The following is a 25,155-nucleotide window of genomic DNA, read 5'->3' as shown; positions in this document are numbered from 1 at the left end:
TGTACCCATTGGCGGCCACACACACACAACCCAACCACCATACACATGACAACAGGCTCTGTTTTTATTCTCTGAACAAGTTGCCACAGTAACGCGATTGGCGAGGTTGCGGAGGGAGGGGGGTTGCTGACCAACCAAGGCCCCCTCTATGACCCCAGAGCGCCTTTTATCAGTTTGAGTAAAGCCAATTGAGATTATCAGAGCCAGGCCTGATAACACTGTTTTCTCTTCTCACACATGGAGGGATGGAGGGATGGATGGATGGCAGGCAGGCAGGGATGGATGGGTGGCAGGCAGGGATGGAGGGATGGCAGGCAGGGATGGAGGGATGGCAGGCAGGGATGGAGGGATGGCAGGCAGGGATGGAGGGATGGCAGGCAGGGATGGAGGGATGGCAGGCAGGGATGGAGGGATGGCAGGCAGGGATGGAGGGATGGCAGGCAGGGATGGATGGCAAGCAGGCAGGGATGGAGGGATGGCAGGCAGGGATGGAGGGATGGCAGGCAGGGATAGAGGTGTGGCAGGCAGGGATGGAGGGATGGCAGGCAGGGATGGAGGGATGGCAGGCAGGGATGGAGGGATGGCAGGCAGGGATGGAGGGATGGCAGGCAGGGATGGAGGGATGGCAGGCAGGGGTGGAGGGATGTGTGCATGTGTGGAGGTGGGAGGGACTACACTCCCAAACTTCCTGCTAACACACATACATCCACACATCAACACCATAGACACATCCTCTGCCTCTACATGTCCGAGGGTTAACCAGACCAGTAGAGAGAGAGAGGCAGGCACACTAGGTACAGACAGAGGTTTCCCTAAAACCTCCAACCATGTTTTATTATTTAACTCTGGTGGTTTCCCTTATTATGTCCTGACTCTGCTCAGTGTTACGTTACCACACACCCTTACAGAAAAACCACATGAACTTCACGTGATCACATGTGAAGTGTTCCAAAAACACATGCTTTCATGTGATCACATGATATTATGTGAAGTTAATGTGATAACATTTAATGCAACATTTGAAAACACGAAAATCATGTGATTTTCCACATGTTAAATCGTGTTTTTTCTGTAAGGGACACACACACACCACACACACACACTGGCTCTCAGCATGGGAACTCCATGTTGTCTTCAAACAAATAATTAAAGTAAGGTTACAGGGTCATGGGGAGGTCATTTCTATGGATACCCCTCAGAATGTGTACATACCCTGAGAGAGAGAGAGTGAGCGAAAGAGAGAGGCTGTGCAGTGCACCGTGCTTTACTAATCCACTCAGAGACACATAAAGAGTAGAAGAAAAGGTTCCAATCACTTGTGATTCGCAAGGAAAATGCTTCTGTGTGTGTATGTGTACTTGTTCATGCCAATATCCAGCATGTGTGTATGTGCACACCCGTGAATGTAGCCTACTGTACATGTGTGTGTTTTCATATTCTGTACAGTGTAGTGATAATGGACCTCCACTCACAGATACACTCCTTCACCCAGCACGTTTCTATCCACCAGGAACATAGTGTGTCTATGTACAAATACTCTGTCTGCAACAAGGACAAGAGGGTATCACTTTCAGTAGAAGTCCTATAGAGACTTGGATTTACTGCAGCTCTGGATGTTATTTTATATGGGGGCCTTTGCAGCATAACACAATAACAGCAACAATCTGAGTGATGGAGTCAAGACAGCAGGAGGTCACTTGACCCTGGCTCTCCACTGAGCTGGATCAACACACGATCCCCAGCCACTAATTTCAGCTCACTCAAACAGAGGGGAGCCACTGCAAAGCAACCGTTTAGGTGCTAAATACCCCGGCTAGTGCGTTAGCACACTATGCTACGCTAACGCCAGACCAGAGACAGAGCGCGTGTATGAGAGGTAGGAGATTCCAGTTCTATAACAATGACTGCTGTCCCGTGTGAGCGAGAGAGAGAGATTCACCTTCAGAAGACCTTAGCCTTGGTATTCTCTCTCTTCCTGTCTTGTCACATGCTGCTTCTTCACAGAGAAAGAAAAGGGTCTCATAGAGATAGAGAAGAACGGAGTAATTTTGCATTTAAATCACAGCAAACCATTCCTGCTGCTGAATATCAGGGTCTTGCCTCTCCTCTCCTGTTTTTTTTCTTCCCCTCCCTTCCTCCTCCTTTCAATCTGTCAGAAAGGCCTTGTTTCTGGTTAACTGACTCGCGGCCACACCTGGTAACTCGCTCCTGTTGTCAGCATTCCTTCCCTGAGAAAACCTCATGCCAAACCAACCAGCCATGGAGCGCAGCCAAGAGAGAGAACGAGAGCGAGAACAATAGAGCGAGAGACTCAACGGGCCAATCACAGGGAGATCTGAGGGAGCCCAGCCAATGAGGAGCGGAGCCACTTGTTTGACGAGCTGAAAGAGAGAGAGAGAGAGAGACATACCAAACATGGCCCTCCAAGAAACCAGGGCCATGGCTCCAAATCGAGCCCCTCCGGAGCGTGCTAAGAGAGGAGGGGTCCTTCAGATGATCGCAACACGGAAATAGTTGACAGTTTACTGCCTCCATAGCTGACCTGAACATGGCCGTTTGGAATACCCATGCCAGAGTTAGAGTTAGGGGAGGCAGGGTTGGAGCGAGTTTCCGTTTGCCAGTCAAATTCTGGTCCTCTGCTTTTGCAGAAAGATTAGACGCGACGCAATCTGAATTTGAACAAGATTCGACTCAATCCCTGGATCATTGTTTGCCAACATCACTGTCCTCTGGTTTCTATTAGAACTCATTGCTTCCATACTTCCGCTTTCAGAGGCAGATAAACATTCTAAACTCTGAGTGGTTGAGTCACTCTTAGCTGGAATGAAAAAATGGAAGAAGAGTCTTAGAAAAAAAAAGGTCTGGAAAAACAGCTGATGCACTTTGACCTGAAAGTGTATGCAGATTAACTTGGGAGGGTGTGTTTAATACAAAGCAAACAAGTCCCAATTATCAGGCAGTCTGCAGGGCAGCCCAGGGTCCACTGAGCTGATACAAGGCTGATAATCTACTGTGATGTAAATACAGATGGAATCTGTCCACCTGGGCGTCCTAGACACACTGTAACTGTTTAAGCCAGCCACCGGATTGTAGCACCTATCTACGGATTTATCATAAACTATCAGAAATAATATTTTCAAAAGCTACTCCACGAGTCGAGGAGGTAGAGAGGAGGAGGAGAAGCGGGGGAAGAGGAGGCGGAGCGATGAAACTTCCTCCAGCTATTCCTATTGGAGAGTCCCTTTCCTCTCTTCTTTTCTTCTTTAAGTTAAAACAGGAGTGAAGAGACATACGCCGTGCAGCATTACCTCACCGCCGTGTTTGATTTAGTGCAGATGTGAAACGGAGCGAAGCTGGGAATTGCTTTTTTTGGGACGTCGGAGAGGCTGCAAAGGCCCACGTTTAGGGCAGCCACTGTGTTTACATAGTTTCTCTCTCTCGCACCCTCTCTCCCGCCTGTCTCTCAAAATGGAATAGCTTCACCTTTAATTCTCCGTACACTTCCACTGACCTGTTTTTTCTTATTTTCTATAGCTTTTCTCTCATTTACTTTTGTAACATTCCTCTCTCTACAAAATATGAGCAGCATTAGCATTTCTCAGCCATTTGTCTCTCTCTCCAACCCGCTAGGAGCCATTAAGAGTGGAGTGGTAAATCAGACAAAGAATTATATATTTGTTTTGCAAACTGACACGATTTAACGAGCAGCTAATTAAAATAAATCAATAGCACTGCGGCACGCTCATTCTCTCGCTCTCTCTCTCTCTCTCTCTCTCTCTCTCTGGGGTGCAGAAGTGGGGTAACTGACTGCAGTATGTGGTGCTTCACTGTTGGCTTTACCTCGGAAATAGCTGATAGCGAGTTATATCAATCTGTATTATCTTATCCAAATCATAACCAGTCAGATGATCTATATCGGGGTTATGGGTGAGGGACCTCTCTATCAAATATATCTGCAATGGGGGGAAGTCATAAAAAATGGGACAGTGAGACAAATATTTCCTGTGCTCTCCACCAATACCTCATCACAACTCAACATTCCCCCAAAACAAGCAAGTTTAGGGATGTCACCCCTGGGCCATCCCCCCTGTGGGATAAGGCTGGTGTTCCTAGGGGGTAATGGGGGCTGACCCCTGTGTGGCGGGGCCGGCCAGACCCCAGCTGCTGACTGTCTGTCAAAAGCACCGCCAGTGGCCAGTGGGCGGGGCCACAGGGCCAGGAAGCCCACGGTCGTCGCTATTTGGATCTGGCTAGCAGCTGCTGTTCCTGACACAGCCACGACTTTGTTCTTCCGTTCCTCCTCTCTTCTCCCTACTCTGTCTGTTTCGGGGCACGGAACAAAACCCATCCTAAATCACTGGAAAACCAGAGAAATATTTAAAAGAAACGAGGGGGGGGGGGGAATGAAGAAGAAAAAAACTCTCACATTTTTCCTCCCTGCAACATCAACAAGCTCTGACAACTGCACCGGGGTTTTTTCTTGGCCCCAGCAGGGCTCTCAGGCATCTCCTTTTGACGCTTCGCCCTCCTTTCTTTTTTAAGAGATATGATAGTTATTGTTCAAATGCGGCCAAGCCTGCCCCGGGCGTCAACACACCTGTATGAAAGAGGCCTTATTGTAGCAACCTGGCACGCTGCTAACCTGCACCTTGCTCTACCAGTTTTTAGGCTGTTAAGGAGGGGGAAGAGTGCATGCCACCGTGTCTCTTTCTCTCTCTTCTATTCTTCTCTCAGAAGGCACTCTAATATTTGCCCTCATTAATTCCCTTTTCTTCTCCAGGCAGTCACCTTTGCTCTGGAATGTTTTTACTGGTGCTATTATTGTTGATTATCACCAGCACAGGAGAGATTAGGGAGAGGAGTTGATCTACATCCTCTTGTTAGCCCTCAGTCTCTTTCTCTCCCTCTATTTCTTTCCCCCCAAAGACAACATCTTAATAAGGTGCATAGGTGCACTAAAGGTGTTCCTATCCCTGTCTGGGTAAACTGAGGCTCAGGGGGAACAACAGCTGTGTTTTCCCTTGTTTGAAGTGCAGTTGAAAACATCCAACTCATGTCAATATTAGCCTCTGTCAAGTCTTTCTGGCCTGGGCGGCATGACAGAGGTCTTCAGTGCTGGAAGGTAACTCTTCATTCCTCAAAAGCCAGCCTCTCACCTTTAGGGTTGGCCAGGGCTCTCCACTTTCATGCAGGGCCAGCACAGGCACACGCTGGCAATATAAATACACACACACAGACACACACTGCCTCTAACACACATGAAAAGAACACATCCGAACAGAGAGATAAGTATACATATACTGCAGAAGGAGATGGTTAGACTTATTCTGCTAGATGTCTCTCAGTGTGTGTGCACCTCCCCCTCCCCCGCCTCCTTTTTCCTAAAGAGCCCTAGTGCAGGTCGGAGCCCTCAAAGCACCTGGGGCCAGTCAACTGGCCTCTGTCATTCAATTCCAGCCCAGCGACCAGTAAAGACTCCACAAAACGTCTCAATTATCTGCCTTTTATTGAGTCCACAGAGAGATAGAAAGAGAGAGAGAGTCCTGCACTATCATTACTATGCCCCCCCCCCCCACACACACACACTAGGCCCAGCCTCCTAAAATAAGTAGGTGTTCGTGAGGTCGCCCAGCTCCTATTCTTTATGCAGCCGCCCCTGCCACCCCTGCTTTTCCCCACAATTCCCGGCGTGCTGGGGCCCTTTGTTTGTCTCTGTGGGGAGTTCAGGTATAATCGCTGTTTTCCACGCTAACCGCCCTCACCTCTAATCGCAGGGCGCTATCGCACAAATATGGGCCTTTTTCCCCTCTCTCTCAGTCTTCCGCTCTTCTCTCCTCTCTTTCATTCTGTCCCTTCCTCTTTTTTCTCTCTCTCCTCAGTAATTGAGAGAAAGAGATTCCGCAACTCCCCCCCCCCCCTATTGTCAGATATCAAATGGGGCAGCTTTTTGAATTACCAGGGGAAACTGATAATGACATGATGGATGCGTGAGATTTCAAACAAAATTGAGTGTCAATTGACCGCATCGTCTAGGCAACACAAGTGTCTGCGGCACGCCAGCCAGACAGGAAATAAGGCCAATCTATTTCCTTTGCTTCATTCAGATGTAGGATCTTAATTTGAGCCGGTTTGCTACAGCAGGAAAATAATCCTGCAGCAACAGAAAATGTGAATTTTGTGGATTATAATTAATGGACATCTTTTGTAGGGGTTGATACCTTTTTCGTTAGGGAAAATCAAGTCTGACATTTTAAAGTGGAAATTATTAACTTTAGAAATCTTTTTAAACCACGGACACACTAAAAGTTGCAAATTCTCAGCAACAAAATAGTGATCAAATTAAGATCCTACATCTGTATTAATCGTCTATTCTCCCTTCCTGGGTTATGACACTATAATGGGCTCTCAGCTCAGGTTGCTTCTAGAAGGGGGGACCTGCAAAGAGGGGCTTCAACCCTGTGTGTAGCTCCTTATGCAACACACACACACGCGCACACACACAGATTCTCAAATGCATGTGGAACAGACAGAAAACCGAGTCAGTGGTAGGGTAGAAGGGTGCCCCCATTTAATTGTATTCTTTCTCCCTCTCTTTTTTTCTCACTCTCCCTTGCTAGTAACCACGAATTTAGGGCTGTGAAAATGCACAGCAGTTTGAGCAATTAAGGAGTGACATCTAAACCTGTCCGGGGGACTGTCTGAGTTCCCTAATTCCAGGACTTTTCGCTTCTACTCCTTCTGCTCTCACGCTCTTAAAGAAGTATTGGCAGGGATGACAAACGTGTGTGTATGTGTGTGTGTGTGTGTGTTAGGAAACACTCTCCCACGGGTGGCCCACTGGGATGTCATCATCTCCTCATCATTGTGTCTGTGGTGTGTGGTAGATAGTGTGTGTGAGACCGATATAGAGAGAATGAGTCTGTGTGTAGTATTTTGTGTTAGTGGCCTTGAGAGCCATCAGTCAAATACTGCTGGCTCTCCTCTGACTTCTCTCTTAAATAATTCATTGGACCCTCAATCACTAGAAACACACAGATGGACATTCTGAGAAACCACAGTTTAGGGGTAAAAAGTCAGACATCAGTCTAGTAATATAAATAGATTTGTTTGCAGTGGAAGACTGCAGCAGCATTGACACTGTAGAGCAGTCAGACGTGTCCAGCGACTGCCAAATATCTCCTCTTCATTGCTTAAGGCTCAGATAAGCTACTGTCCGTGGATACATCTCATTGTGTCTCCATATGTGACTAGGCCCTGAGTTTACAACCTTACAGCCACTAAAGCCCCATTTCTACTGGCCCTTAAATTCTGAAATTCGAGCTGGGTCGAGGGAAACCCGGGCCAGCGCAGCCCAGTTTCACAACTGGTGCCAGCTCGATTAGAATTCGTGCTGGTGACGCCGTTACTATGCAACCACCAGCTGATCACTGCTGGATGCTGACAACACGGTTAGCTAGCTGGTCTGGGCTTGTTGCTGTTAGCTAGCACATGGACAAGCAGTACTGCAGTAGTCAGACATGACACAAATGACCACCATAGCTGGATCCTTCATTCATTTTTGCACTACACAATCACCTTGTATAAGAACAGTCAGCCCTCAAATGCTAGCTACCTAACATTAGCTAGCAAATCAGAGTTGAAACAAGCTACCTAGCTAACGTGAGCTAGTAGGAGTTTTAGCTGGCCAGGTCGTATTGAAAGATAGCTAGCTAGCTACATCATATCAGACCTGCTGGTTTGCTTGGCTAGCTAGCTAAATACATGGCTCTGAGTCTGGTTGGCACTGGCAGGAGTATGGGGTAATGTTAGTTACAGCATGGTGAGGGTGAATTAATCACATATTGGCTACCTAGCAACATGACATCATTTCTCATTTCTGGAGTCAGTGGATACGCAATTCCAGCTAGCCCACCAAGGCCAGCCCAACCCAGGTTGACTTCAAAGTGCCAATGGAAATGGGGCTTTAGTTCTCAATTCAATCAAACTCTGTAGCAGAATCACATATAAACCTATTTTGGTTTCTGTCAGTGACCGATCAATGGCCTCTTTATTCCTGATATGATTTATAGCACCTCGCTGACTGAGTATGAGGTAAATACAGTCCTAATGAATGAAATCATGAATACAGTAAAATTAAGAGATAGAGGGAGCAGGCGTTCTGCTGACACTGCAGATGAGCATGTAGAACAGAGATGAAATGATAGACAGAGAAAGAGAGAGGAAAGAGAGAGAGAGAGAGATAGAGAGAGAGATTCAGGTGGAGAGTGAGCACTGGCCCCAGAGGACCAGCCAATGTGACAGAAAATATTTGATATAATTAGTTTATCTGCTGGTTGGGGGAGATGGCTGCAATTGTGGTTGCAGTATGTGGAAGGGAGAGTTATCCACAGGCTTACAGTGGTGTGTTGGAGGGAGTCAGGGGACTGGGCGGGGCAGTGTGTGTGTCGTGTATGTGTGTGTGTGTGTGTGTGTGTGTGTGTGTGTGTGTGTGTGTGTGTGTGTGTGTGTGTGTGTGTGTGTGTGTGTGTGTGTGTGTGTGTGTGTGTGTGTGTGGAGGGTAAAGGTGACCAGGTGTGACAGAGTGGCCCTGGGGCCGTTGTGTTAGGGAGCCAGAGCGGACAGGAGACATACAGAAGCTCCTTCTTTACCTGATCCATCTAAATCCAGTGAACCTCAGACAGGTATTCTCTATCTGTCCAGGCCTGCTCTCTCTCTCTCTCTCTACCTCTCTCTCTCCTTTTCTCTCTCGTAAGCTGTCTCTCTCTCTGTTAGTCTTTCTCTTTCTCCTGGAATGGTGTCTCTTCCATAATGCTGTATCTACCTACCCCACCTATCATTCTTTCAATCTTCCTACCTCCCTCCCCCTTCCCCCCTATCCCTTTCCTAACACCATTGTAACCACATCCACAACAACCTTAATATATTATTTTGACCTGTTTTGTGTGTGTTCTTTTTGAAGTAGTTATATATGGCTGGGTGCCCTATGGCTGCGAGACGAGGCCCATGCCAATAACCCCATCATGGAGGACCCTATAAATCAATACAGGCCTTTGTTTGATTCAGCAAGCTTTGCCAGGGTTCAGCTTGTTATGGATGAGGTATCAATAGAATAAGTGTGAAGCGCTGCACAGCGTGGGAGGAGAGTCCCCTAGGCTCCCAGTGCAAAGCAAGGCTAGAACAATCCACTTTTAATTGGAACGTGGCCTGAAAAGCTGGTAATTTGCAATTTGGGAGAGAGGTGAGAAATAAACGATGCAGCCCTCCCTTTCACCTCATTTACACACACACTCCTCGATGAAGTTATCAGAGGAAGATGGAGGTATTAAGTCAGAACTATTATGCACAGCCAAGCTTAGTGAGAGAGAGATAGGCTCACAATGAGGCCCCTATCAGTATAATCTTGGATTTCCCCCCAGCCTTATGAATATTTATCTCCCCCATTATCACCAATGATGTTTCAATTGCACCTTGCACTGAGCATGTGCAGGAGTGACTGCTGAGAGAGAGAGAGAGAGAGAGAGAAGGAGCAGGCATTGTTGTCCCTAGCCCCCAGACATCACTAGACGCTTTATTTTAGCCATTACTTGGAAGGGGGACATCCACATCAGTGTAATCTATGTTCATTAGTAAGGTCTGGTGAGTCTGATGAGGAGGAACAAAGCTACCTCTAATACATTTAGTCCCTCTGCAATACTGCATGCATGACATCAATGATTCTGGTCCCAGTGTATCAATTCCAATGCCTGTCCTATTGGTGCTTGACATTGGCAGCAAATGGTGGACTTTAGTGCTACATAACAGGCCAATATCCCTGGCCCTTCCAGCTGCAGGTTCTGAAAGCCCATGGAGAAACCATTCGTCCCAACGAGCTCTAAAGGCAAGTGGAAGCTCATAAATAGAGACTTGACTGTATAGACTTTGCATTTTATCTTTAAGCAGTTTCCGCTTTTATGGGCCAGGGACCTCTCCAACCCAGGGAGGGAGAGAGGGGGATGGAGAGAGATAGAGAGAGGTGAAGAGGATGGAAAGATATAAAGAAAGGGGAGAGAGAAGAAATAGGAGAATAAGAATGAGGAAGAGAGAGAATGAGAAAGACAGAGCAGGGTCACAAATCTTGCTGCTATTCTAGTATGTGACATCTTCGCTCGTTTGCGGCTGCTCATTAACAAACAACACTGCTGTGAAATTGGTTTAATGACAAAGTAATAAAATTGCTATTCTGCTCACAGATGGCCCCAGGCACTGAGAGATTCTGCCAGGCTTACACTGGTTGCCCGGGCGCGTTCAGCTGCTTATTCATGAAAACGGCATCCTTCACTTTTTCTCTTTCTTTCTTTCTCTCTCCACTCTATTTTTTTTTTAAACTCTACCTGCAAATGAAATAAATTAACCTACTTTTCCCCTTGTATTTTCCTTGAATTCTCTCTCTCCCACTCCTTTACTCTCTATGTGTGTGAGCCTCTCTCTCTTGCATATTCTCTCCAGCTCTGGCGCTTGCTCTTTCCAGCTCTTACCCCGAACAGAAATTACCATCTTAAAATGAAAAGGAGGCTTGCCCACGCAAATGCAGCTCGACTTCATTTCAAACGCAGAGCCCTTGTTATTAAACGACCCACCAATAAAACCAAGCCATTGAAGAGCCAAAATGAGATGTACAATGACTCTCCCTCCCTCCCTCCCTCCCTCCCTCCCTCCCTCCCTCCCTCTCTCTCTCTCTCTCTCTCCCTCTCTCTCTCTCTCTCTCTCTCTCTCTCTCTCTCTCTCTCTCTCTCTCTCTCTCTCTCTCTCTCTCTCTCTCTCTCTCTCTCTCTCTCTCTCTCCCCCCCCCTCTCTCTCGCCCTCTCTCTCTCGCCCTCCCTCCTGCCTTGTCTGGCTTCTTGTAGCATGTTGACCCCAACTCTGGAAAGACTTGACTTGGTTACGGGAAAACAACTAAAAAAGGTCTTCATTTTCTATGATCAGCTGAGTCTGCCAGCTTTTCTTAAGGAGCCAACTGTTTTTCAGAACTCCCCTCTCACACGGAGGTGGGTCCCTCTCTCGACCCATGACCATGGCGTGGTGGGCGCACTGTGCCAGCCTATGACCCAATGTGGCCCTTCATGCCCAGACAGGTGGACAGGGTCTTGTTAATCTCACCCAACCATCATGGCTGGCACTGCCACCCATTACACACATGGGCAGACACACTGCCACACACATTCATCAGCTGTGACAGCACTTACTGTATGCATGTTACGCTAATATCTGAGTGTGAGAACCAGTAAATGGATGTATGGGTGTGTGTGTGTGTGACTGAGCTAGACATTAGTCTCTCATTCAGTCGCACTTAGCGAAACGATTAACCAAATAAAACTGCAACACAACAGAGAGGGATTCTGTTCTGGCAATAATCAAAAATATGTTTTTCTCCTCCAAACATGGAAAATGGTTTAACTAAAGTGGGATTAATATTACAGCCAGATCAAATTATCCTGGAGGGAGGGGGCTGTTGGTGGTGGGAGTGAGGCACTTGGGATGTGACAACAGAGTAAATTCTGCTAATTAACTGCCAATTAGTGGTCCCTAAATGAGAGGGATCATGGTGCCCGTGTTGGCAGCGCCCGGCAAGCACACACATGCACAAACACATACACATGCGCGCACACGCACACAAGGAAACACACACACACACACACACACACACACACACACACACACACACACACACACACACACACACACACACACACACACACACACACACACACACACACACACACACACACACACACACACACACACACACACACACGACACACACACAGTGGCAAGAAAAAGTATGTGAACACTTTGGAATTACCTGGATCCCTGATTAATTGGTCATCAAATTTGATCTGATCTTCATCTAAGTCACAACAATAGACAAACATAGTGTGCTTAGACTAATAAGACACAAATTCTTGTATTTTTCGTGTCTATATTGAATACATCATTTAAACATTCACAGTGTAGGTTGGAAACAGTATGTGAACCCCTAGGCTAATGACTTAGGAGTCAGCTAACCTGGAGTCCAATCTATGAGACGAGATTGGAGATGTTGGTTAGAGTGGCCTTGCCCTATAAAAAACACTCACAAAATGTGATGTGAACCATGCGTTGAATAAAAGAGATCTCAGAAGACCTAAGATTAAGAATTGTTGACTTGCATAAAGCTGGAAAGGGTTACAAAAGTATCTCTAAAAGCCTTGATGTTCATCAGTCCACTGTAAGACAAATTGTCTATAAATGGAGAAAGTTCAGCACTGTTGCTACTCTCCCTAGGAGTGGCCGTCCTGCAAAGATGACTGCAAGAGCACAGCGCAGAATGCTCAATGAGGTTAAGAAGAATCCTAGAGTGTCAGCTAAAGACTTACAGAAATCTCTGGAACATGCTAACATCTCTGTTGACGAGTCTACGATACATAAAACACTAAACAAGAATGGTGTTCATGGGAAGACACCACAGAGGAAGCCACTGCTGTCCAAAAAAAACATTGCTGCTGCATGTCTGAAGTTTGCAAAAGTGCACCTGGATGTTCCACAGCGCTGCTGGCAAAATATTCTGTGGACAGATGAAACTACAGTTGAGTTGTTTGGAAGGAACACACAACACTATGTGTGGAGGAAAAAAGGCACAGCACAGCACACCAACATCAAACCCTCATCCCAACCACTGAAGTATGGTGAAGGAGCATCATAGTTTGGGGCTGCTTTGCTGCCTCAGGGCCTGGACAGCTTGTTATCATCGACAGAAAAATGAATTCCCAAGTTTATCAAGACATTTTGCAGGAGAATGTTAGGCTATCTGTCCGCCAATTGAAGCTCAACAAAAGTTGGGTGATGCAACAGGACAACGACCCAAAACACAGAGTAAATCAACAACAGAATGACTTCAACAGAAGAGAATACGCCTTCTGGAGTGGCCCAGTTAGAGTCCTGACCTCAACCCGATTGAGATGCTGTGGCATGACCTCGAGAGCAGTTCACACCAGACATCCCAAGAATATTGCTGAACTGAAACAGTTTTGTAAAGAGGAATGGTCCAAAATTCCTCCTGACCGGTCTGATCCGCAACTACAGAAAACTTTTGGTTGAGGTTATTCCTGCCAAAGGAGGGTCAACCAGTTATTAAATCCAAGGGTTCAATCAAGTTTATTTTATTTTTTTATTTGTGGGTTCACATACTTTTTCCACCCTGCACTGTGAATGTTTACACGGTGTGTTAAATAAAGACATGAAAACGTAGAATTGTTCGTGTGTTATTAGTTTAAGCAGACTGTGTTTGTCTATTGTTGTGACCTAGATGAAGATCAGATCAAATTATATGACCAATTGATGCAGAAATCCAGGTATTTCCAAAGGGTTCACATACTTTTTCTTGTAGATAGACAGATATATACACCCGCCCGGCTGCTACAACCCCCTGCAGTATATTTAGAAGTCCAGGGGACAAACAGAGAGGTTGGAGAGGAACTCAGATGCCTCTGTGTAAAACCCCAAAATGCTTAGATGAGTGAGAAGATATAGAAACACAAAACGAGGTTTCACATTTTTACATTTGGAAAATATTAGTTATTATTTAGCATTTCATGACAGCTCCTCATGCCAAGTCGGAGGGTCATAAAGAAATCCTACAAATCATAAAAAGCACTGTTTCTAAGTGTCTCCCTGGGCTTTCTCAAGGGGGAGGAAAAAGCTGCAGTAAGTGAAGTAACAATAGCTAGCCTTCGTCTTTTTTTTAACCTGCCCAGACACCACTATAGACACATGTTGTGTATCTAGTTATCCACACCACTAATAAGATGTTGCATGTGAATCTATAGCGGCATATGCCTCTCTACGGTGAGTCCAAGTCTGAGGGGGGGGGGGGGGGGGGGGGGGGGGAGTAGGGCGGGGGGGATAGCATGCTGAGAAGGGAGTTCCACTGCAGTCAAGCTATATGCTAGCTAACACACTAACTACGGCAGGCTGATCGACAGCGAGCAGTATGGGAGAACAAATAGAGAAACTTTACTGATTCTGGCTGGATGGACAAAATAAACAGTGAGGCGCAGTCCAAACTGTGACATCACAAGAATGTGGTGATTTTACGTAAAAATGGAATTTGGACTTTCGAGGGGTGCAGACAGACCCCTGAGTCCCCCCTCTATCACCTCAGCTGTGCCTCTCCCTCTACTGTCTATGGATCCCGTCTAGCCTGACTATCTCCCACGTTGGCATCAATGGGTACTTGGCGCCATGGTCTGGCGGATATCCATCCCCTTATCATGTGACCTGTGTTCTGACAGAGGCCAAAGGTCGCCCCCGTGTCTTAATAACTCACTCATTGTATTCCTTTCTGCCGCTAATTAGAGCCTCTCCCTCTGTGTGTGTTTTCCCTAGCGCCGAGCCCCAGTGAGGAGGTGGATAGGTAACAATAGAGTGTGGCTCAGTGCCCTCTTTATTGTTATTAGTGCTCCAATGCTATGACACTCAGTCATTATGGCCTCTCTCTCTCTCTCTCTCCCCCTCTCCCTCTCTCTCTCTCTCTCCCTCTCTCTCTCTCTCTCTCTCTCTCTCTCTCTCTCTCTCTCTCTCTCTCTCTCTCTCTCTCTCTCTCTCTCTCTCTCTCTCTCTCTCTCTCTCTCTCTCTCTCTCTGTGCCATGGAAATGGCCAACTGCCTGCCTGCCTGCCTGTGAGATGAGGGAATAATGAGGGGACGATTTCCTTCCTTTTTTTAGGCGCTGTTGCTCTCCTCGGTCGTCTGTCATCGGACTCATCTCTCAGGGCTGCGTAATAACCCTGTGTGTGTGTGTGCGTGCGTGTGTGTGTGTGTGTATGTAGGAGTAAATAATGAATGGTGTGTTGATGGTAGTGAGCGGGGGCATGTCGTGCTGGGCCTGATGCTGAGACATGAAAGGAACCGGTCAGGCCCCATTTAGCCCAGACTGATAGAATAACACAGAGCTGCTGCATTCTGCTCACAATGACAACTGCAGCTGGATTCTACATTCTGGATCCTTGCCTCCAGTCCCCACGCTGTTCCAAGGCATCTCTACCTGAGCCAAGGAAGGCCTGCTGATTCACCTCCTCTGCTAGGTGGAACCTCTAGTCACAACCCTCACCCTCCTTTTCAATCTCAAACGAATGTTTCAATGTTTTCCGACCACTCCCCAATACTGTTAGGGTGATGCTAATTTCCACACTGTATGCAGAGCAAACAAGACGCTAACTAATGGTGAACCTATGTCCCCCACCACACTGTACACACACAGAGGGTGCAGTGTCACTCTAGCTATTAACACACACAAGGCCAGTGTTTGAGGAACAATTTACCCTGCCTCCTCCTCCTCCTCCATTGCAAATCAGTGCAGTGATAAAGTGTACTTTAACCTGCACTGTTTGTTCCATATTAGCAACACTTGGCTAATGGGGTGTGGGCTGTATAAGCCAACAGGTGAGGTTGCAAGCTAACAGCTTACAGTGACACTTATTAGCTTCCCGCTAGCACTCAGCATATAGCTTTTAGCCTATAGCTTTCAAGGCTAATACGTTGTAAGGCCTTGTCTTTCTAGGTAAGGGACTTGGAAAATAACCAAAGAAATACTCCACAGCTGCAATAGTCCTTCGGGGGGTAATACAGGTGAGGTGAGGGGCAGGTAAGTGTGCTGGGGGGAGGTTGGTGGAGGGCTTGGCAGGGTGAAAGGGAGAGAGAGGGAGATGCGCCGTCCGTTGACACTACACAGAGCACCCTTGTGCCCTCCTTGGGCCGTGATTGTGCCGGTGGACAAAGCCGTGATTCAGGACATCCTCCCCCAAGGGGGAGAGCTGGAAACTGAAGACGGTGGCCGTCCCTCTCGCTCTCTCGCTCTCTCCCGCTCTCTCTTTTCCCTCCCTCCGTCTATCTCTCTGTCGCGGGCCAATAACCCGGCAGCGCCCCAAATCAAAGGAAAGCAGCACACAATGCACTCCCTCGGCCAGCCAGGAATTTCAGAGGCCGTTTTTTTCTGGCCCCATCAACAGGAATCTCATAAGGCCGAAATATCCTCTATCATATCCTGGGTGGAGGGATGGCCCATCTCTCAGGGCCCTGGACCCGGGAGGAGACGACAGCAGACCAAAGAGAGAGGGGCCGGGTCCCAAACAAAGGGCCATTTAACTCTACCTCACCACACCGCCATGCCTGGTTATAAATTTTAAAAAATCTAATTTCATCCTGTCTATGGCTCATCTTTCGTGCACCGTTAAACACCAAATAACACGGTGCTGGCTCCCAACGGCTCTCCCTGCCCCCTCTATCCCACAACGCCACCAGAGACACCAGAGGCATGCCACCAGAAGCCACTATAAGCCTCTCTAATGACTTTATTCGTGAAAACAGATTCCTGGTGTGTTTTTGTTAGCTAGCGCTAATGTATAAGTGAAACTAAGGCCATGGGTTCTGGCTCACGGTATGTCTGGGCTCTGGCTGGGAGACTGGGCTCGTGACAATGCATCCCGCCAAGACACATTTTCAGCCTGTTTATAAACAGATCGGCTGCATTTTTCTCTGATTCTATCTCTCTCTGTCTCTGTCGCTATTCCTCTCTCGCTCTGTCTCTCTCCTCAGTCTCTCTCTCTCTCGCTCTGTCTCTCTCCTCAGTCTCTCTCTCTCTCGCTCTGTCTCTCTCTCTCTCGCTCTGTCTCTCTCCTCAGTCTCTCTCTCTCTCGCTCTGTCTCTCTCCTCAGTCTCTCTCTCTCTCGCTCTGTCTCTCTCCTCAGTCTCTCTCTCTCTCGCTCTGTCTCTCTCCTCAGTCTCTCTCTCTCTCGCTCTCTCTCGCTCTCTCTCATTCCTCTCAGGTTAGTAGACTATTTCTGCATTAATCACCATGACACAGGCAAGGCAACTCAATTTTCTGCTCCTGTAGGTAAGGTGCGTGGCGTCCCGAAACAGCGGCACGGCGAGGCATGAAACAGGCAAGCGGGGGCTAATCTTTGGTTACTGGTGTAATTGAAATGCTATCCACACTGTAGGGTGCATTAAAGACTGATAACAGCGGTTCCTGTGGCCAATTTAAGTAGCTTGACTTCCCTCTGCTAAAAAAAAAAGGAGAGAGAGAGGGAAGGGAAAAAAATGGTCTGACAGATAAGGCAGACAAACCGAGCTAATTCTCCAGGCATGTTTCTCATTGTGATCCCGGATAAATTAGAAAAAAAATGAATCAAGGAACCAAAAAATCAATTGACCCTCGGGTGTCTTGTCAGGCTGCAAGTGTGATAAACCTAAAAGCTTGGTTAATGTCGGCCTGCCTGTACCCAACAGATAGAGCACTTTGTAAATGAACCCGCTTTGATAAATATATTAAGGAAAGCTGTGAATAAAAGGCAGAGACTTCTCATTTGTAAATAGAACCCTCGCTACATGGAATTAAAATGATAAAATGAGGTTCCATGTAATTAAGTTTGTGTAAGACCTGAAATCCGTGCAAATACCTTCCCGCAATTCTGAAAGGAAGCTGTCAGTTCAATTAATCTGAACATCACCCCGAGAATGTGCTGAACAAAATTAAGCCGTAGATAAAACCTGGGCTAGTATTTTGATACGTAATTCCTGTATCATTTCTTTGCTTCTGTGATCATTTTATTTAATCCACCACCCCCAGTTATGTGCTAAGCCATCTACAAAGAGACTGCTGGCCAGGCCACCGAAAACCTTAATCCACCATATAGCATGTGTAAAAAGGGGAGGGGGCGGCTGGTGGGTTTTGCTTGTGTGGCAGTGGTGGTGGTACTGGTAGTAGATGAAGGGGAGGTAAGGTGGGGGGTGCCATGTGATCTCTCCTTTTTGCTTCAACCATATCCAAGTGAACACATGTATATAAACAGCAGAGACTGGTGACTTCGTGCTAAACACTTTGCTGATAAAGCCACAACATCCTGATACCTGGCATCCAGGGATGCCACAAAGACATATGTGTGTTTGGTGTGTGTGTGTGCATGTGTTTTTGTGTGTGTGTGAGATGAGGTGTGGTAGGAGGGGGGACTGTACATAAACGGTTTTCACACTTTAGGAGTCTTAGCCGTCTTGGCTGCCGGGTGGGAAGAGGGAGAGGAAGGCTTTTGAAAATGAAAGGCAGAGCGATGCTGGTGGCAGAGATAGGAGGACGTGAAGACTTGACTCACCAGTTGTTTACTTGTAAGATGGTCAGGCCTGTGTCTTGGGCTAGCTGCTTTTTCTGTTCTTCAGAAGGGTACGGGTGCTACAAGAGAAAGACAGAGAGATAGACGAGATGAGTTTCTTTGTTCAAAGAGATAAGCATAAATATTCCCGTGTCGTATCACACTCAGAGAGAGGGAGAGCCGTGGCTGAGGTACGGATGTTGTAGCTCCCAGTCATGACTATGTACAGGGGTATTGCACTGTGTGTGTTGTGGCATAACATGTACAGTGTAGGTGAAGACTATATCTCCCATGGCCTACAACTAACCCCGCCTCTTCCTAATGTATAGACATGACATACAAAGCATACACATGACTGCCCATACATGAACACACACACACACACACACACACACACTGCGCAAATCAGTGCAAACCTGTCAAGAGGTGGTCAAACAAGTTTGTCAAAACTGCCAACTGCGAAAACCCTCCTTCCTCATTCCATCCAACACACACAGCCTCTCTCCCCCTCATTCTCCAGTGTCTTAGACTCCCGTTTGTAATACAATATAGAAAATGAGTGTGTGAAGATTTGCATTGAATCAATTTATCTTCCTTGAATGTCAGAAGGGAAAACATGGTACTCTGGTTTCATACAGAGGCCCGTGCAGCGCTGAGAGGAACAGAATGATAGGAAATGTCTCCGCTCTCTCTCGCTCTCTATCTCAACACCTCTACCTGCAAATGTAATTCCCAGAGTGGAACTGTAATGATACTATTTGTGTCAGATTCAATATAGCAAACATGAGATGATATAAATGGCAGACCTTGGGCCTGTTGTGTGTGTACACTGCTGTTGCTGCTATGAAGCATGACAAAACAACAGTGATCGCTGGTGACAGATGTCTTTAAGGGCTAGATTAGGGGAAAGTGTACACGCAAACGCAACAAACGAGTCGCTATGTGTTTCATTCAGCCGCTCCGCACACACACGACACACATACATGTGTGGATGGCAAGCACACACAAACACACGACAGACACACACAGACACTGGGGTTTAAAAGGTGACATCTTAATCCTACTCATCCATCGACAAACGCTTTACCCTCTGTCACCCCTCTGTCACCCCTCTGTCACCCCTCTGTCACCCCTCTGTCACCCCTTTACCCTCTGTCACCCCTTTACCCTCTGTCACCCCTCTGTCACCCCTTTACCCTCTGCCACCCCTCCTCCCTCCTTTACCCTCTGTCACCCCTCTGTCACCCCTCTGTCACCCCTTTACCCTCTGCCACCCCTCCTCCCTCCTTTACCCTCTGTCACCCCTCTGTCACCCCTTTACCCTCTGCCACCCCTCCTCCCTCCTTTACCCTCTGTCACCCCTCTGTCACCCCTCTGTCACCCCTTTACCCTCTGTCACCCCTCTGTCACCCCTCTGTCACCCCTCTGTCACCCCTCTGTCACCCCTTTACCCTCTGCCACCCCTCCTCCCTCCTTTACCCTCTGTCACCCCTCTGTCACCCCTTTACCCTCTGCCACCCCTCCTCCCTCCTTTACCCTCTGTCACCCCTCTGTCACCCCTTTACCCTCTGCCACCCCTCCTCCCTTCTTTACCCTCTGTCACCCCTCTGTCACCCCTCTGTCACCCCTCTGTCACCCCTCTGTCACCCCTTTACCCTCTGCCACCCCTCCTCCCTCCTTTACCCTCTGTCACCCCTCTGTCACCCCTTTACCCTCTCCCACCCCTCCTCCCTCCTTTACCCTCTGTCACCCCTCTGTCACCCCTTTACCCTCTCCCACCCCTCCTCCCTCCTTTACCCTCTGTCACCCCTTTACCCTCTCCCACCCATCCTCCCTCCTTTACCCTCTGTCACCCCTCTGTCACCCCTTTACCCTCTCCCACCCCTCCTCCCTCCTTTACCCTCTGTCACCCCTTTACCCTCTGTCACCCCTCTGTCACCCCTTTACCCTCTCCCACCCCTCCTCCCTCCTTTACCCTCTGTCACCCCTCTGTCACCCCTTTACCCTCTCCCACCCCTCCTCCCTCCTTTACCCTCTGCCACCCCTCCTCCCTCCTTTACCCTCTGTCACCCCTCTGTCACCCCTTTACCCTCTCCTCACCCCTCCTCCCTCCTTTACCCTCCTTTACCCCTCTGTCACCCCTTTACCCTCTCCCACCCCTCCTCCCTCCTTTACCCTCTGTCACCCCTCCTCCCTCCTTTACCCTCCTCACCCCTCCTCCCTCCTTTACCCTCTGCCACCCCTCCTCCCTCCTTTACCCTCTGTCACCCCTCCTCCCTCCTTTACCCTCTGTCACCCCTCCTCCCTCCTTTACCCTCTGTCACCCCTCCTCCCTCCTTTACCCTCTGTCACCCCTCCTCCCTCCTTTACCCTCTGTCACCCCTCCTCCCTCCTTTACCCTCTGTCACCCCTCCTCCCTCATTTACCCTCTGCCAACAACCTTTACTTTGTTTCTTGTTTCAGTTTTTCACCAGACCAATGCAGGGTACGCATTGATAGTATGATAGTAACTTGTATCAATGTCATTTTGGCCCTATACTTTTCAATATAAAATAACTTCAAAAGATAATCATTGCTCCATTTTCTCATTTACAGCTACAAGAATAGATATAATATAACTTGTTATATCCTACCAGTAGAACAAACAGTAGAGCATTTCTTCAGGTAACAATGTCTGTCTCAATGTGCCTTTTTAATTAAATGAAAGAAGAAAAGAGGAATGTGCTCAATTAATAACAAACAGGGCTGGGATTGGACAAATAATGAATCAAGGCTGCAAGGAGGATTAATCTGATTTCTACTTGTGTATGCAGTCCTTTTTAATATGCTAAAATCATTAACAAAGAAAGATGATAATGCTTACATAGAAATACATTGTTTGATTGCCAGGTGCTGACATTTTCTTGGCTGAGGCAGACAGGTTTTTTCTGTGTGTGTGTGTGTGTGTGTGTGTGTCTCCACCTTTATGAGAGTGTGTTTGGCTTTTCTCTTCTCTTCCCTGCACAACAACATGTAATAAGAGTAAGGACCTTTCCTCCCTCTCCCTCCACTCTCAGCTTCCCTGGCTTCTTCACACTAGCAATGACCACGGCCACCATCAAAACCCACACAAACACTCTGACATGAACACACACACACACACACACACACACACACACACACACACACACACACACACACACACACACACACACACACACACACACACACACACACACACACACACACACACACACACACACACACACACACACACTAATGGGGAGCGGAGGTGAGGGGAGAGGAGCAGACAGGGCCAGATTGAAAATGGGAGTGGGTCATTTACATTGCATTAAGGCTTCCTCGGCCTCTCGGGCTCAGACCCGGTCATCAATCGCCCCACTGTCAGCCGGGCCGGGTGATAAATACAGCGGGCCGTGGCACGCCGTGGCCAGCAGCACCACATAATGAATGGTTTGAACAAACAAGAAAGATGTCTCATCAAGGAGAGTGGGGATGTTAAAGCCCCTTGCAGCAAAAAAGCCCTGAGTAAGGAGATTTACTCCTAACCACATAGACACGACACTAAAAAAATCCTATTTCACTCAGCCTCCCTCCACCAGAACCCCCCAGCCTCACACACACATACAGTATATATACACACACATGCACACACACAGTAAACATGTGCCTGTGTCTTACGGCTTACAGCCACCCCCCTCTCCACTCCTCCACCTCACCTCCTCATCTCTCTCTCTCTCTCTCTCTCTCTCTCTCTCGTTCCCCCTGTTTCTATGAGTGAGAGTCTGCAGGCCACCCACAGCTTTACATTGTGGCAGCACTCTAAAGCATGGGGGCTCTGAATATCACGGCCAGACAAAATGGACAGTGCTGCGGTCTAGGAGCTAATACAGGCCGGGGTGCTTTGTACACACAACCCAGAGAACTAGGCCATCATGGCAGGATAGAGGTTACAGGGCTACAGCAGCCGTAAAATTGGAGGAAGGGTATTTAGCCCTTTGAGCAACCTCTTCACGTTCATTTCCTCAGTAAAAAATCTAGGGCAGTAAATCACCAATGTCAAAGAAATAATATGAAAACCCGAGATATACTCTGAGTGAGAGACAAATGTGTTAAGTCGAAAATAATAAATCATTCAGTGTTTTTGATTGTTGATTGTTTTTTTCTTTCCTTAAGATGTCTGTCCACCCTCAGAAGCATGTGTGACATGATTTCTTAATGGATGCAACACAAACCAAACCCACAGAGATCAAAGAGGTTATTGAAAATCTCCCTCAGCTAGCTTTGAATGGAATCAATAGAGCGAGTTACAAACACCAAAACCAATATCCTGAAAAGGGGAATTGGCCACAAAATCTAAAGCGCTCCATCCAGTCTATAAATAATTAGGCCTAGAAATGAGCGGTGTGTTTTATTGCCCAGTACAGTGCGGGGCCGGCCTCTTGTGATCGAAACAGCTCTGTTAATTACACGAAAGTCCGCTAATGCCACAAGCATGCGCTATCCCGCCACCACACTCCTCTAATTTCTACTATCTGACCCACAGATACACCCCCCAATATACACACACACACACACACACACACACACACACACACACACACACACACACACACACACACACACACACACACACACACACACACACACACACACACACACACACACACACACACACACACACACACGCGCGCGCGCGCGCGCTTGTGTGTGTGTGTGTGTGCGTGATGGCTCTGTTGGCCAGATGACAGGGTGTGATGCTCTCTGTGCTCTCTGATAGTGCTGAATATAATGGCCCCTGCGGTTGCAGCACATTACCAGCTGAGCTAAGCTTCCATCATTCCTCCCTACATACTCCTCCTTTAGCCCCAGAGAATAACCTGCCAGACCAGCTTTTCCACCTTACCCTACATCCACTAGACCACTCTTACCCTTATCCCATATCCATCAATTCCTACTGCATGCCCATCCATTCAAATCTACTGGATGTCTTTGCTATGGATCAAATTCATATAAATATACAGTGGCCATTCCTACAACACACCTCCCAATTGCGACTGTCCAGCCATTACCTCCCCCCCCCCCCATACCAACTTCATCTCACCCCCACCGCTTTATCCTCCTACACCCCCACCCCTTCACCCTGAGCCTACTGCAGACCCTAGCTGATGGATGACATCATCAGCGGCAGGGCCAGTGTGGCATGAATTATAGTCCCAGGCCACAGGGTTGCGGTGTCCTGCAAATCCATTCCATGCTAATGACTCCCTCCCTCCCAGGAAATCACAGGCCATTGGCTGTTTTACCCCCAACGCCATGGCAACACACCACCAACCATCCTCCCATTTGTTTTGTTTTCCTCCCTTGTGTTGATTGGTGTAAATTGGGTCCAATCGATGTCGCTATCGGCTTATTGTAACCGTATATCCTTTCGATGTTTATTTCAACAATATTTAATAAAGACGCCACTTAGCAAACTGACATGATAATTGTTTGAGTGTCAAATATTTTTGGCACTATTGCTTATTGTGTTGATAGTATTGTGATAATGTGTACTTGGATCTTCTATTTTGCTTTATGCAGCAATGTATTAATCAAATGTAGGATTTCATATATTTTCCAAATTGATTGCAATCTTATTTGTTTTTTAATCAAAGTGACTAGCAGGGATAAAAATAATACTCACAGTCTAAATAAAAAGAAGCAAATGAAGGCATGACATTTTAATATGTACTCTGCATAGAGTTGGAGTAAGATTGGCACATTTTAAATATAAATATGCCATTGTTAATATTATTACAGTTATGAATGAGATTGAGGCATTTCTTATAGATTAAATAGATATGCCATACATATATCCAATTTGACTTTTTGAAGTTATCCCTCATGATTTGATTAAAGTGCACGGCACGATAGTTTTTTACATTTCATAATGAAAGTCCTTTTCCTTGAGTTGTTGGATTTAGTTTATCAGTCTGACAACGTCAAATGGGCTGACAATTGACAATCCTACACTATAGCTATTTCATTATAATCAATGAACATTTGACTGCTGAAACGTGGGCCTATATTTTTGCTTGTTGTTGAAGCTCAAAGACAAGGTTTTTGGAGGCTGTGTATTCCTATCCTCCTCTCCCTCCCTGTGTGTGTGTGTTTTTGGGTGGGTGGAGGGGTTTGGAGGGGGTTAGGTTCGTGTTTGTTTTATTTTCCTGGGGACTAAGCTGCTTCCTGACAACAGGGAGAAAACAGGCAAGAATGCCACATGACTCAATGACTCAACCTCTGTTGCTTTCAACTGCCTGAGACTGTGCCAGACACACACACACACATGTGCACACACACACATGTGCACACACACACACATGTGCACACACACACACATGTGCACACACACATGTGCACACACACATGTGCACACACACACACACACACACACACACACACACACACACACACACACACACACACACACACACACACACACACACACACACACACACATACATATAATACACTCCCACACAACCATCCACCAGCAATCCAGACCCCATCCATACACACACACGCACACGCGCACACACACACACACACACACACACACACACACACACACACACACACACACACACACACACACACACACACACACACACACACACACACAAACACACACACACACACACACACACACACACACACACACACACACACACACACACACACACACACACACACACACACACACACACACACACACAAACACACACACCTAGACTGTTCTCTGAAATAAAACAGTTATCATGTCATAGACATCAAAGTGGTGGCCAGGCAGCCCTATTGTGGAGCATTAGCTTGGCTGCCAGGGCTCAGTATAGTAGTACTGCCTGCTGCAGCAGTACTATGGCAGCGGCCCCAGCCCCCCCTCAACTCAGCTCAACAATCGCTGGCTGGCCTCCTGCATGGGGCTCTTGGCCCCCAGCCAGTCAGACTGTTTGCTC

General features: G+C 47.3%; 1 protein-coding gene across 8 annotated transcripts in view; it reads right to left on the bottom strand.

The window, feature by feature from the left end:
* The window catches only part of LOC139553402 (homeobox protein Meis2-like), a 100,447-nt gene that overhangs the window by 10,317 nt on the left and 64,975 nt on the right, over positions 1-25,155 (bottom strand). For all 8 annotated transcript variants that reach the window (XM_071365689.1, XM_071365688.1, XM_071365685.1 and 5 more), the window contains exon 9: positions 18,161-18,237. In XM_071365689.1, the coding sequence (XP_071221790.1) occupies positions 18,161-18,237 (77 nt within the window). The remainder of the gene's footprint in view (positions 1-18,160; positions 18,238-25,155) is intronic.

This window comes from Salvelinus alpinus, chromosome 25, assembly GCF_045679555.1.
Source record: "Salvelinus alpinus chromosome 25, SLU_Salpinus.1, whole genome shotgun sequence".
In the NCBI taxonomy this organism is placed as follows: domain Eukaryota; kingdom Metazoa; phylum Chordata; class Actinopteri; order Salmoniformes; family Salmonidae; genus Salvelinus; species Salvelinus alpinus.
The sequence above is the reverse complement of the archived record's forward strand: the minus strand, read 5'-3'. Positions and strand labels throughout refer to the sequence as shown.